At 44.3% G+C, this 14,559-nt stretch overlaps 1 protein-coding gene across 1 annotated transcript in view; it reads left to right on the forward strand.

Annotated features, from left to right (window-relative positions):
• The first annotated feature begins 1,005 nt into the window (after positions 1 to 1,005).
• Positions 1,006 to 14,559, forward strand: part of LOC144289799 (uncharacterized) — a 91,993-nt gene continuing 78,439 nt past the window's right edge. The window contains exons 1-3 of the mRNA XM_077858219.1: positions 1,006 to 1,076; positions 6,829 to 6,888; positions 7,302 to 7,463. Of these exons, the coding sequence (XP_077714345.1) occupies positions 1,006 to 1,076; positions 6,829 to 6,888; positions 7,302 to 7,463 (293 nt within the window). The remainder of the gene's footprint in view (positions 1,077 to 6,828; positions 6,889 to 7,301; positions 7,464 to 14,559) is intronic.

The raw sequence follows: 14,559 nt of genomic DNA on the forward strand, positions 1-14,559 counted from the left end.
ACAAAGTAGTAAGACTCAATTTTTCTGACTTCAGAATTTATTACAAACTTATGGTTATCAAAATAATGTGTTACTTGCATAAGATAGATATGGGATGGAACTGAGAATCAGAAATAAACCCATATATCTATAGTTATTGATTTTTGACAAATATCAAGACGATTCGAAAATGGTGTGGGGACAACTGGCTATCCACATACCTCACAGTAATCTGCATGTGCCTAGTAAAATCTAATGCATGGGGGTCTCTCTCTTTCCCTGCTACCAATGCAGCCCCAAACTCAGTTACCCCTACCTAAACACTGGTGCTGCGGCTCACTGGTCTCCCCATCTCCTCCTTTCCACCCTTAAAATCCCATTCTATAGACTGAGCAGCCCTCTCAGCTCACTCAGTCCTTAGCCTCTGTTTGCCTTTTCATAGTATCAATTTATGTTTGGTTTTGTTAGCCTGTACTGGCCTCTGCTCCTGGGGTCGTATGAGAGTTAGAGGCCAGGAGCAGTTTTTCTTGTTCATTCTGTGTCTGCAGGAAAATCTCTTGGCCCACAGAGATATTTTGTAAGTCATTTTGAAGGAGTGAATGGTTCTAGGAGATCCATGAGAAAAAGAATCCCAAATTGGGCTGATCTAGGATGGAGGTAAAGGAACAACTCAGAGCAGACTGGCTTTGCTTCTTTCCACCATGGAGTGGATATTAACATCTCAAGTCTTTGTTTCCTCATTAACAGAATGGAGATCTATTAAGTCATTCAAAGATGTATTCAGAGATTACTCTGTGTTAGAGTAATTCTAGATTCTGAGGCTCCTGTGAGGAGCAGGCAGTCAGTCAGTGCTCCTGCCTTCATGGAGCTTTGTGTCACTGGGACATAAACAGGAAACAATGTGTGTATGTGCTGGGCATGTGCTGTCACCAGGACAGCTATGCTGAGAAAAGTAGGGCATACAAGGGAAAGGAAGTAACAGAGGATGGTTCAGCCCTGATGGTGTGAGGTGATCCCCGAGATGTGATGAAAAAGAAGCCACAGGAAGATCGGGGTCAGCTGTCTGGCCTGGAAGAGCAGTACCCGTGGGCCAGTGGGTGAGAACCAAGTCCAGAGGGCCAGTTAGGGAAGGCATGCCGGCCTCATAAATCAGAATAACATTGTGCCTGTTGTGGGTAGGAGAGACCTGGGTTACAAGGTTGTTGATGGAATCCCAGTGGATCGGAGGAGTGCTGGTAGTAAGGAGGAGGTTGGACCAGAGATAGATTCTTAAACAAAACTGACAGGATCTGCTAAGTTTGAAAGTGTGCAAAGAAGATCACCAAGAGACTTGACTTTAGTCTTTGGGTGGATGGTGGTGCCATTTTCCAAATCAGGGAACCATGGGATGTGGAGTGCAAGAGGATGTCTATGATTCCAATGGGGTATGAAGCATCTTGATCAGGAAGAATGGATGGCCACTGGGGCTCAGAGAAAGATAGGTGACTGGGGAGCTGTGATGCTCCCCAGAAGTGAGAGGCATTCTGTCATCTTTACCGATAGAAAGGAAAATATTATTACTGGGATCTTGTCTTGCAGACTCGAAGAATGAATCTTGCAGACACAGAGAGGTGAAGTGATAGGTCATTAAGTTAAGGTGAGAAGAGAAAGAAGAAAACTCTCTAGAGTGAGAGGAATCCCAAATGGGTTGCCAGCTTTTATTGGCAGTCTTTTGTTGCAAACTGACTGGAAAGCTTGTGGCCTCTACAGTCTTGTGCCATCTTAGTTTGAGCAAGGACTATTGATAACATCCTTAACGGCTTACTTCTTCTTTGAGGTCTGGTCATTTTCTGTGCTTACAATGTAGCTGCCATAGAAAAAAATACCCCCTAACATCCAGGGCAAGGTGGTCTGGTTTGTTCCCTTATCTCTTGTTCTGCTCTATTTCAGAGTCTCCACCTGTCAAGAATAGTTCTGGAGCCTAGTCAGGTGCCTCCTATTTCTCCCTGTCTGTATCTTAACCCTTTCCCTACTCAGTATCTTTCTTCCCTAATGCAGTGGCCATGAATTAAAAACAAACTTCTTGTCTCCCTCACACTGTGGACGACAATGGTCACTATTTTCTGAACAGGAAGCATACAAAATGATTGAGAGCAGACGTGTGTGTGTGTGTGTGTGTGTGTGTGTGTGTGTGTGTGTGTCTGAACAGGTACAACTCTCTATGATTTCATAATTTATTGTTTTTTCAGCAACTGTCCACATTAAGTCACTATCTGCATTTGCAGAGGAAGTTACCAGGGCCCAGAGATGCAATGGCCTGCCCAGGAACATGGAACTTAGCAGCTGGGGACTCAGCTCTGATCCACATGTGTGAGTGCACAAAGCATGCCAGGCCCACCAGGAGGCTGTGCAGCAGCTTGGCTTATCCCTCAAGGGACTTTCTTCCTGTCCTGCATCTGTGTCCTCTATCCAGAAGTATTCCTAAATGTTTTGGTTTTTATCCGATATTAAAGATAGGTCAGTTGGTGCCAAAGGCCTACATTTAATAAAATTCAATATAAAACTGTGAAGCTTCCAGACCAACAGGGGTGACATTTTTATGAAATGACAGGAGAGAGAGGTGTTTGGGGATCTCCTTTAAGAGATAAAGCTTATGACACCGCCAAAGTGAAAACTGCATCAAAGTTGAACTGCCTAAGAAGATTTTATTCCTGCTTTTGCCTGAAAAGAGAGACTGAACTCAGGTTTGCTGAAACAAAAGGTGGAGGTTGAGGGGTGGGGTTTGCAGTGCTGGAGTGAGTGGAAAGTGCTGGAGGATGTTATGGGGAGTATAACCGTTGTGGAGTTGAGCACATTGAGGGCTGTTTTGGTCAGCCTTTAATACATCTTGTAACAAATGGAGCAGTAGTGGCTCGTCCAGTCTGTGCACTGGGCTAGCTAAGGTGGAGGAGGGGCCGTGAAGGGACGGTGAGGGGGACAGTGCATCTAAATGAGCTCACTGGGTTCGTGGCCATGCTGAGGAGCCAAGCTAGCCCAGGCAGAAGGCAGCTGAGCACCCCTTCATCTTGTGCTGCCTCTCTGCTACTCCTAATCCTTACAGCCTTCTACTCCAGAGCCTAGCCAGATCATCTCCTGGTACCCAGGGGCAAGCTGGCATAGTCTGCTCAAGCAGAGAATCAGCCAGGAGGCAGCAGAAGGTTTCTCTGCTCTTAAACCACAGGGAGAATGTCTGTACTCTACTAAGAAACATGAAAATCTCAGACACATACATAATCCTCCATTGCTGTGGAGGATAATGAGGCTTAACAAAGAAGATGAGGCATGGTCACAGTTTCCCCAGCCATAAACCTCTCTCCCTGGCAGCCAGCCAGGTAACTAGGCAATCACGCATGTGTGTTTAGACAGGTTCCCAGCAGCCCTGGCATCTCCCTGGCCATCCACTGAAGTCAGCTGATCGGAAGTAGTCTATGGGAAGCACATCAGACCATTACAACTAATTCACCACTGAGAGGATAGCAGCTCAGGGATGATCTCATCAAGTATCTGAGAACAGGTTCATGATCAAGATGCTCTGGGGAAATGGTCTGTTAGGATTTGTTCAATTAGTAATTGACTTCCATGTTTCAAAAACTTATACTTAGATATAATATTGAACTGCTAGAAATATGCGTTGTAAAAATGCTATTTCAGTACACACCATTGTTTTTTAATAGTGCAGGAAACCAAGAAAGATAAAATCAGGTCACAGCTATCTAGAGTACAAGTGAAAGGAGAGTAATCCAAATAAAATCTACACTAAGCGTGTTTAAACAACAACAACAACAACAACAACAAGGGAGGTTCACCAATATTGCAAATGGCACTGCATGTTTTCCAAGCCATGCCCCCACTGGAGTGTCTCCAAATGTCCATCAACAGTAGAATGGGTAAATAAATTGTGAAATAGTCATACAATGAAATACTACAGAGCCATGAGAATAAATGGCCTCTAACTATACATGCCAAGTGGATGAACCCCTAGTCAGAGAGCACCTTCTGCATGATTCCCCTTATGTAAAATATAAAAAATGAGCAAAGTACCCAAGCCATTCAAGTCAGGACCTTTGAGCCTGCATGAAGCTGTGTTGACCTCATGCTTTTTGAAAGTGTGCTCTGCTTACCAGGGAAGCTGTATACAGCCACCTGGCTCTATAGCATGAGTGTCCCTTGAGATCAGAAAGTAGAGGGAGCAGAGTGCTCCTGAGAAACTAGGATGACAGTCCCTGTGGTTTGTGAGTGCCTGGCCTCAGAAGTTGTCCTGTGACCTCAGTCTCTTGTCCCAGTTGGCCACACTGACAAGCATGGTACTTAGAGTTCACTGGGAAAAGCAAACACAAGAAATGCCACACGGGGGCGACACTACAGGTGGGAGTTTTGGCTGTTCTTTCCAAGTTTAATGTTGCACAAATAAAATGTTACATGTGGAAAAGTATCAACTTGTATTGGTTCCAGCTGAGGGTAATCAGGGACTGGAGAATTTCTGCCAAGTTTAGAGCAGGCTGAGAAATCTTGTTTTCTGTATTCAGGAGTAAATGAAAAATTTCCAGGCTTCAGTGTGTTGAACTCTGAAAAGAAATAAATTTTTTTTCTTCTTCATCTTTTTTTTTATTGTGGTAAAATATACATAATATACATAACATAAAACAAAAAATTTTGTTTATATACATAACAAAATATATATAAATGTTAACCTGACTAGGCCAGGGGGATGTCCAGATATTTAGTCAAACATTTTTCTAAGTGTGTCTGTGCAGATGTTTCTGAATGAGAATAACATTTTAAAAAATATTTTATTTATTTACTTGAGAGAGAGAGACACACAGCAGGGCTAATGACAGAGGGAAAGGGAGAAGCAGGGTCCCTGCTAAGGAGGGAGCCTGACATGGCAGTTGTCCCAGGACCCCAAGATCATGCCCTGAACAAAAGGCAGACACTTAACTGAGCCACCCAGGTCCCCCGAGAATAACATGTGTTCTGGTGGAGTGAGTAAGCAGATGGCCCTCCCCAGTGTGGGTGGACCTCATCCAGTTGAAGGTCTGAATAGAACAAAAAAGCTAAAAGAACTCCTGCCTGACCATGATGAGCTAGGATATTGTTCTTTTCCTGTCTTTGAACTTGAGATGAACTATGGGCTCCTTTGGGTCTTGAGCCTGCCAGATTTCAGGCTAAAACTTATATATCAGTTCTCCTGGGTCTCCAGCTTGCTGGCTTACCCCTTGCAGATCTTGGGATTTATCACCCTCCCAAATCACACCAGCCAAGTCCTTATCGTAAATCTTTGTTTATCTCTATATTCATCCTATTGGTCTTATCTCTCTGGAGAACCCTGACAGATATGCCATCTTAACCATTCTTAAGTATACAGTTTCTGTGGCATGAAGTACATTCACGTTATCACACAACCATCACCATCATCCATCTCCAGAACTTTTTCATCTTTCCCAACTGAAATTCTGAATATAACTTCTACAGCTGTGCTTTGTTATTCCAAGCAACATCCCCCTAAGGATCTGAGCAATATACCAGAATATACTTTAAAGGTAAGACTCTTTGTAGTTCAGCTGAAAGCACTCATTCATATATCTGTTAGTTCTTTTACTCAGGTATAATGAATATATATATAAGTATTCATATAAGTAGAGTTAACTTCAAGGTTGTTTTGAATAGTTTAAACAAATCCTTTTGATGTAGGAATAAGTTAGGGGCATATGGGGCTAGGCAGGGAAAGATAGGAGAAAGGAACCAGAGTCAGGCTCCTACCCATCGCAAGAAAACAGAGAAGACAGTAAAAACAAACAAACAAACAAAAAAACCTGGCTCCCTAGCTCCAAAATATTAGGGAGAGTTCCACTTTAATGGCTAATAAGTAATCACAGAAACTCACCAGACCACAAAGAAACATGTCATTAAGGTGTTATCAATAGTCCCTGCTCAAACCAAGATGGCACAAGAATCTCAAGGCCATGGGCTACCCTACTAGGCTCACAGAAATCCCAGATGTAGGGAAATGTTATGGAGGGGCTATTAACCAGAGAGAAGGGAACACCTTGTTTGGGCTCATGACATTTACAAAAACATCTTGTTTGTTATTATGATAGTTACAAGTCCACCATGTTTGTTCTAAATATCCACCCTGATATTGACAGGCCTGTTTCCATAAAAGACCATAAAAGCCCTCAGTGGCAACCCTGTCGGGACCCCTCTCACTTCTGAGAGCTCTTTCTCTGTATCTCTGTTTAATAACTTCTATTGCTTTGCTCACTCTGTTGTCTGCAAGATTCATTCTACGACTCCGTGAGACAAGGACCTAGCTCTCCTGTACCACTTTCAACTAACAAATAGCCCACATGTGTGTTTTAACTTAAAAAGTATTCTGAATTAATCATTAAAGCTGATAATGTTGATCAAAGTTTCCACTTAAACCTGTGCAGGGGAATTTTGGGAAGAAGAAAATTCCAACAAACTTTACTAATATTAGATATAATTTTAATTTTTAATATTTTATCTAAGAGAAAAAAAATTTTTAAAAAAGGACAAGAGTTTTCATAACATTATTCTCATGAAAACCATCCCAAGTAACTCATGACCTTTTGCAGGTGGCCAGTGGTGGGGGTGGGGCACATGTGGTGGGCAGTCCACACAAATTAGCTGTCACTCTGTGTTTAAAACATAACCTGCTTTTTCATGATAGCAAATGGTGGCTGGTAGATTTCTCAATCCTTTAAAAGTGAACTGAGCTGCAGGCTGTTTGGCTGAAAGCTGGGTTGCTATGGAAGCACCAACAGCCACATGCCCCTCCATAGAACCTTTCCCTATTCCAGCATAATAAAGCAGAAGCAGCTTTGTTCCTGGCAGCCAGCATCTCTGCCCTCCCTATACCAGCTGCAAAGAGTAAGGGGTTCTCATGGTGTATTTGGCAAAGAAATCGTGATGCCAGAGAAAGTAGTTAGAATTAGACCATCTTCTGGCCTTAATGATTCTCTGAAGGAATGTGTGAGATCTCATATCAGACAGGATGGACCTTGCTGGTTAAGCCTTATGAACAGCCAGGACTTTGGGATTCCCAGAGGTTGGCGTCCGTATTTCTCTTGCCTGGCTGAGACATTCAGCAGAGCCCTCCTAGGCCTGCCTGGAAATAGGTGGTGAAAGGGCTCCCACAGAGGGAAGCACAAAGATGACAGACACACAGACATGCCTGAACCTTTCCTGGGCCTGTTGGAAGTGGGGGGAGGTGCACGTTCCTGAAACCTTCCCTTTAGGTCTCTCTTAGAGGATGCATACGCCTGCCTCTCTGTGGTTAACAGGTTGGAGTGCAACAATCATAGACAGTACATTATTGTGCCCAAGATTGGGAATCGGAGAAACCACCAAGGAGCCGACCCTGATTCAAGCACAGGAGGGTTTAACAAGCTCGAGCTTGGGTCCAAGTATACCCGGCACAGCGGAGCAGGGACTTGGATGCCAAGGTGGGTTACAGTTGGGTTTTTATGGGCTGGTCTAGCGGATTTTCAGAAGGAGTGGAGGAATTTTTTCATTCTGATATGGGGGAAAGGTTGGGGGAGTTCTTAAGATCTGTTTTCCTTCCAACACAGGACTTTCTGTCTCTGTCAAGGGCATTTTGAGCTCTGTTTTCTTTCTGATATGGGACTCTCTGTCAAGGGCATTCAGCGGTTTTTCCTGTAAAGTTCAGCTCTTATTCACAGGGGCCTGAGATGGCTGTACTTGTGCTAACGCTGAACTTGAGGTGGAATGGCCTTAATTTCTCAGCCTCCACATATATCCTCTACCCCTCAGCCGTCTGCATACTTTCTGCTCATGTCTTACCTTCAGACCTTTCCCAAACACTGTGAAGTGGGTGTTGTGGTGTCTCCCTGATCTCGTGGGAGACCCCAAATGTGGGGTGACCCAATTGTTGGAAGCTGGAGGCATGAGCAGAGAAAGCATTCACCTGAGGCAGAACGAAGGCCATAGAAGTTTATTGAATACAGCACAAGGGAGCGCTGGGCCGGACAGCAAGGGAGAAATTGGGTCACCTGGCAGTAGGTAGGGGCTGTTTTTAAAGAGGGATGGTGAGGAGGTCTGAGGATGTGTGGAATTCTCCCTTTCTTAGTGACTGCGTCTCATTGTACGTGGCTCATCCCATTGGAGGTTTTGAGGTGGGTCACCTGATGTTTGTATTCAGTCAGGCACTCACTGGGGGCACTTTGCCTTGCTCTACATTCCATTCCTAAAGCCTATGGCCTGAAAGTGGCTCTGTAGGCACAGTTGGTGTCACCCTACCATCTAATGAAGACTTTGAGGCTCAGAGAAACCACAAATGCCCCAGTCACTCATTAAGTAGCAACACTAGCATTTTCATCTCACATTCCTGCTCTGAATTTGCCTGTAGCACCACACATTCTCTTTCTGTACTTCCAGTCTAATGAAATAAGAAATATCCCCTCCCTGTTGCTTGTTTTGTGCTATTGTACCCCCCTGACTCCTTCCCCTCTGACCAAATCTAAACGGAAGAAGGTTGCTCTTTTGCACTGGCCAGACTATGCTCTCCCTGGGGACGCCTCCTCCAGAATGTTCTCTGACAGAGGTCAGCATCAGCACCTCCCACTCCCTGATCCAAGTAGGACACTTATTGTGCATGCTTGCATCTGGGTTAATGAGGTAACACTTAATGAGGTAACACTTCTACTGTTACTCCAGGGTTAGGTGGAGTGAAGCGTTGCTTCCAGGACAAGACTGAAAAATCCTTCAGGGAAGGGGTCACATCTTACGTTTATTTTCCACATTCAATTCTCAGTGGGTACCAGTGACACAGACAGACCTTGAGCAGAAAGAGTCGGTTTTTCACTGGACCCCAAATGTAGCATAAATGCCTGTGTCCACAACCAAACAGATGAAGGCAGGGTGGGGTCTCTGCCCCTGTCCCGGGATCAAAAGGCCTGCAAGATGGTGCCTAGGGACCCACATACTCCTCAGCCCCGGGAGGTAGTGAGAACACCTCCTCGAGATAGTTATGCTAAAGATCAAATGGGCAAAATGTAAGAACCACAAAAGCCTTTGTAAAAAAATATAAGTACCTAATAATTAGGTGAAAAAATATGTTTAAATCCACTTCAAAGAGGAAAGAGGTGTAGTGCGTGACACACAATAAGCTCTCAATAAATGTCCGCTCCATTTGTTATTTCTTCCAACTGAAACATGCTTCAATATTCTTTTTTTAAATAATAAATTTATTTTTATTGGTGTTCAATTTGCCAACATACGTACATAACACCCAGTGCTCTTCCCGTCAAGTGCCCCCCTCAGTGCCCGCCACCCAGTCACCCCCACCCCCTGCCCTCCTCCCCTTCCACCACCCCCAGTTCGCTTCCCAGAGTTAGGAGTCTTCCATGTTCTCTCTCCCTTTCTGATATTTCCTACCCATTTCTTCTCCCTTCCCCTCTATTCCCTTTCACTATTATTTATATTCCCCAAATGAATGAGAACATATAATGTTTGTCCTTCTCCGATTGACTTATTTCACTCAGCATAATACCCTCCAGTTCCATCCACGTCGAAGCAAATGGTGGGTATTTGTCGTTTCTAATGGCTGAGTAATATTCCATTGTATACATAGACCACATCTTCTTTATCCATTCATCTTTCGATGGATACCGAGGGTCCTTCCACAGTTTGGCTATTGTGGACATTGCTGCCAGAAACATGCTGCAATATTCTAAGTGAAGGGTGATGTGAAGAAAAAAGGGAAGGACCAAAGAAGCAGCAGTTGAGTTAAAAAAGAATAGAGACCCCTTTAGAGTCAATGGAAGGTTTGGGGTATGTGTCAATGTTCAAAGAGGCAAAATCCAAATGTGAGAAAACCATCCCTGCGACTGTTCCAAGTTCAAGTGCAACAAATAAGGCTTACATGGATTTAGGCTCTACAGCTGTGTGATGTTAAATAAGTTACTTAACCTCTTTGGGCTTCTTGTTTTTCTCCTTTCTGAAAAGGATAATGATATATGCCTTGTACATCTCACAGGACAAGTCTGAAATGCCTTTTTAAAAATCTTATGAAATTGGCAGAGATTACAAGGAATTATAATAATCTCCACTGTTAGGAGAACAGATAATTGCATGCTTCTTTTTGACAACTTGGCAAAATACATTGAAGACATTAAAATGTACAATTCTTTTGATCCAGCAAACTAATGCTGAGAACTTTCCCAGGAAACAATCAAGTAGAGATCAAAGTATTATTAAAAAGATGCCCACGATGTTGGCGGTAGGGAAAATTGAAAAATAACCCATACACCCAACATAAATAGTACTGCATTTATGCAATGAACTGGTAAGCAACTCTTAATATAAGTTCTTATTGGAAAGAAAAATCCTTAATGTAGTTTATTTAAAAAGGGGTTCACATAATATAGAGTATAATTTATTTTTTTCAGAATACATTATGGAAAGATTCACCCCAAATTATTGACAGTTGTTTTCCTAGTCATTGGAACATGTTATCCTACAGATCTTACTTTTTTTTTTCTTTTTGCCATGAACCCTTGTTTTAATTTGGGTAGAAACACATGCAGAAATATCTCATTAAAATAAACATTGAGGGGATCCCTGGGTGGCGCAGTGGTTTGGCTCCAGCCTTTGGCCCAGGGCGCGATCCTGGAGACCCCGGATCGAATCCCACGTCAGGCTCCCGGTGCATGGAGCCTGCTTCTCCCTCTGCCTATGTCTCTGCCTCTCTCTCTCTCTCTATGTGACTATCATAAATAAATAAAATAAAAATAAATAAATAAAATAAACATTGAGTTATCACAGTAGACATGCCACAAGGCACAGGAATTCTCTGGCTGCTATTCTAGACAGATGGCCCCTTAAGAACCTTTTGGATCCTTTTTGGATCTCCTCCAATGGTAACAGAGCCCTTCTTCACAAGCAACTGTCCTCAGCATCCTCCTCCCTGTGGGTGATACCTTCTGTCAGTCTCCCAGTTTCAGAGCCTGCCCTTCTGTTTATTTCCTTGATGCTGCTCCCCTCCAGAGCTTGGGTGTTGTCTTGTCTTTCCACCAGGCTCCTGGCAGGGGGTGCAGGAGGCTCTCAGAGCTTCCCAGGCTCCATCTCTTTTGTCTGCACCTGAATGTTGTTTCAGGCATCTGATGCTGCTAGTTAGTTTTGTTCTTGAGACATGTCTGTGTGACCATGGTGACATCAGTGGTCATCAAGCCACTGCAGGCATAGTCAGGATGTCCACAGTATCTGGAACGGCACACAGTCATATCCCAGTTCTCTTGTTTCCAAAGCCTGTGCATAATGCAGATGTTCTCCCATGTCTCATCCCATGGGCCCCTTCATGCTTCTGCTGTCTCCTTTTGTGTCTCATTTCTCCTAGATCCTTCTCCCCATACATCACAGGAAATGTGATGGCAGTATTTCTCTGGCAATGTTTTTGTCCTTTCCCCAGAAATTACATTAAGAATCAAAATGAACAGGCCTGGTCACAGTGATCCACTGTAATGTGGTTCCATTCACCAGTGTCACACTGGATTCAGTCTTGTGAGGACCTCAGTAAGGGCACATCTCAATAGCTGTTCTAGAATGAACAGGGAGGCCCAGTCAACCATGTTTAGGTCTTGTGGGGGATAATATCCCTCTTTTTGAGCTCACAGCAACTTGAGAATGCTGATAGTGTCAGAAAGTCCAGTCTAAAAGATACCTGTTGAATTCTGTGTGATTCTGCATTCCCCACCTGGCTTTGCCCACAGAGCCTCTCAGCCCTGGGAACACACATGGCAATTGCAGTTGGGTGGATATGACTGCCCTCTGAACCCAGCCTGCAAGAAGTTTTAGCTGCACCTTGACTCATGCTGTGAATATCTGAAGTATTACTGCTGGGGTTGGCCAATGAGGTTCCCTCTCCTTCTCAAGAGAAGGTTGAAGCCTTCAAGGGGCCCTTTTCTCTGATCTTTGTGACCAAGCACAGTGCTATCCTTGGCCATGACCCATACTCCTATATCCCCATCTGCTCAGTAGAATGCACAGAGAACCAGTGGCTCCTTTTGGAGTCAGCACCTAACTCTGACCAATACTGAATGGATGATAGAAAAGAACAATGAAACAAAAGGTGTCATTAAACAGTTTGGAGAAGAAAACCAATGGAGCAAAAGATGGCTCCTGATTCTGCATCTGCCCCTCCCTCCATGAAGACCTCCCTAGATACTCATCTGGTTCCCTTTCTGGCCTTGTAAAACAGAATAGAAAGAAATCATCCTTGGGATGGAGTGTACATATCTGCCCTCTGCACTTCCCTCTGTGATTGACCTGCCTGCTCTGGTCTTACAGATAAAGCCTGTATTTCTACTGTGACACCAAATGCTAGTTTTTTTCCAAGGCCATCCGAGTGAAGCAGGATCCTGCCTGCCACACATGGCTTTCCAGAACCATCTAAACACAGGGTTGCCCTATGTGTACAACCTCCTGAATTGCAAACCTGGCAGCTTATGGAAAGGAGGCCTTGATTTTTTTTTTAAGATTTTATTTATTTATTCATAGAGACACACACACACACACACACACACAGAGGCAGAGACACAGGCAGAGGGAGAAGCAGACTCCATGCAGGGAACCGGATGTGGGACTCGATCCCGGGTCTCCAGGATCACACCTCGGGCTGCAGGCGGCACTAAACCGCTGCGCCACGGGGGCTGCCCGGGGGCCTTGATTCTAATGGAGATTGGGGGTATCCTAAAAATGACCAAATCTAAGGTTTTTTAACAGGCTAGCAAACGCAGCTGGATTCTCAGCCTGCATAGTGCGAATTGTAAAAGCATCATGAAAAATTATGCAGTCATTGCAATATCAAAGAGCCAAAAATCAAAGCAGTTCTCTGTGTTTCTTTTGCAAGGAGAATTTCAAGAAGACTTTCTTGCAAATGGTGAAGCTGTTCTGCCCCCCAGGAGATGTCAGCTGCCCAAAGTATCTAGTGGCCTGGGGCATCACCTTGGCAACCAATGCATCCCCAGGTCCTCCAGGGCCTGTCAGATGTGTTCCTCCCAGGGCACTCTGAGCTTGCTTGGGGGCCTGAAAGCTTAGCCTCCCCAGAACCTGTTCTTTTCATCTGAGGCATTTTCTCTTATTATAATGCTCTTGTTTCTTTTTCTCAACAGGTACTTAGTAAGCCTCTACCAAGTACTAAGCATAGTTGTAAGTACTGGGGACACAGTTATGAACAAGAGGAAATGCTGTCTTTGTGGGGTTTACTTTTCACTGCAGGAGGAGGCTCTCAATAAAAGAGAGGCTATGAAGGACACTTGTTATGGAAGAAAACAGCAGGGGTGGGGGAATGGAAGAGACTACATTCCCAGGTGATTTGTAGTTTCCAAAGAACTCTCACCTACCTTGCAGTTCTTCCTGGTACTGCATTCCTTATTTTTCCAATACAGATGTTACTCTTCCAGGCACAGGCACCAGCCTGCATTGCACTAAGTGCTCAAGCTGCTGTGCCCCCTGTGTTCCTGGAGGAGCTGCTCATCCTCCCTGCCTTGTGCCCTTTGTCATGTGTACCACTCAGTTTTACTGACCAGCCCTGGTCAACAGCCCACATTGAGTGCCAGGGGTTGAGTGCAGGATGGCCAGAGCATTTCAAAGGCAGGGCAGACTTAACCTTTGTTCAGATGGACTTGAAGTTCAAGAGGGAGGCCCCTTAAAGTAGTAGGGGAGGTGCATCCATCAGCTCTTACTGGTCATGGAGGCAACACCTGCCATTGCTAAATGGGAAGGGCATGGGTGCACAGAGGGGATGCTCCTACCCAGGCTTTGTGGTGTATACTGCATGGCTAGTCAGTAGGAGCTTCCAAGAAGACGCAATATTTGAGCAGATACTTCACCTCTTTTTAGACCTCAGTGAGTCTGTAGTTGGATGAACAAGGGTGGGTAAAGGGATAGTGCAGCCTTCAAAAGTGCCCTCTCTTCTCTGGAGGCTGGCATCCCAAGATGTGGCTCTGCCCTTCCTCTCCCCCTTCCTATGACTAATGTTACTCCTTTCTTTGTAACACTTCTGTGTAGTGTTCTCCTCAAAAGCCTACAAAAAAGATTTTAATACTGTGAGAAAATAAAGAAGAGTCTCTACAAAAGGATTTAGAGGCATGCCCTCACCAACCTTAATGACAAGCCAAAAGCCTAATTTCTTACAGACTATGCAAATCCTTTTGTGTGTCATGTTGGATAAGCCATCCTGTGTCTGCTTCTATGTCTGCAGAGGAAATGCACTCAAAGAGGATCATTTTTATTTTATAATACAGAAAAGTGTGTATCTGTGGTGTGCCACCTGTGGTGTGTGTGTGTGTGTGTGTGTGTGCATGCACACACCTGCCTAGGGTGTGTGTTTGTAGCATGTATGTGGGAGGTATATGTATATTTGTGGTTTGTAGTGTGGTGTCTCATGTTACAGGGATCAGGGAAATCAAGTGAGAGACATTCTGACATTTCCAAATGGCAGCAATGACTTACTAGGTCTCTTTCAACATTTAGAGAGATTAAAAAAAAAGAAAAACTTCCATGTTCTGTCTCCCTTTCTGA

This window comes from Canis aureus, chromosome 2 (genome assembly GCF_053574225.1).
Source record: "Canis aureus isolate CA01 chromosome 2, VMU_Caureus_v.1.0, whole genome shotgun sequence".
NCBI classification, from domain to species: domain Eukaryota; kingdom Metazoa; phylum Chordata; class Mammalia; order Carnivora; family Canidae; genus Canis; species Canis aureus.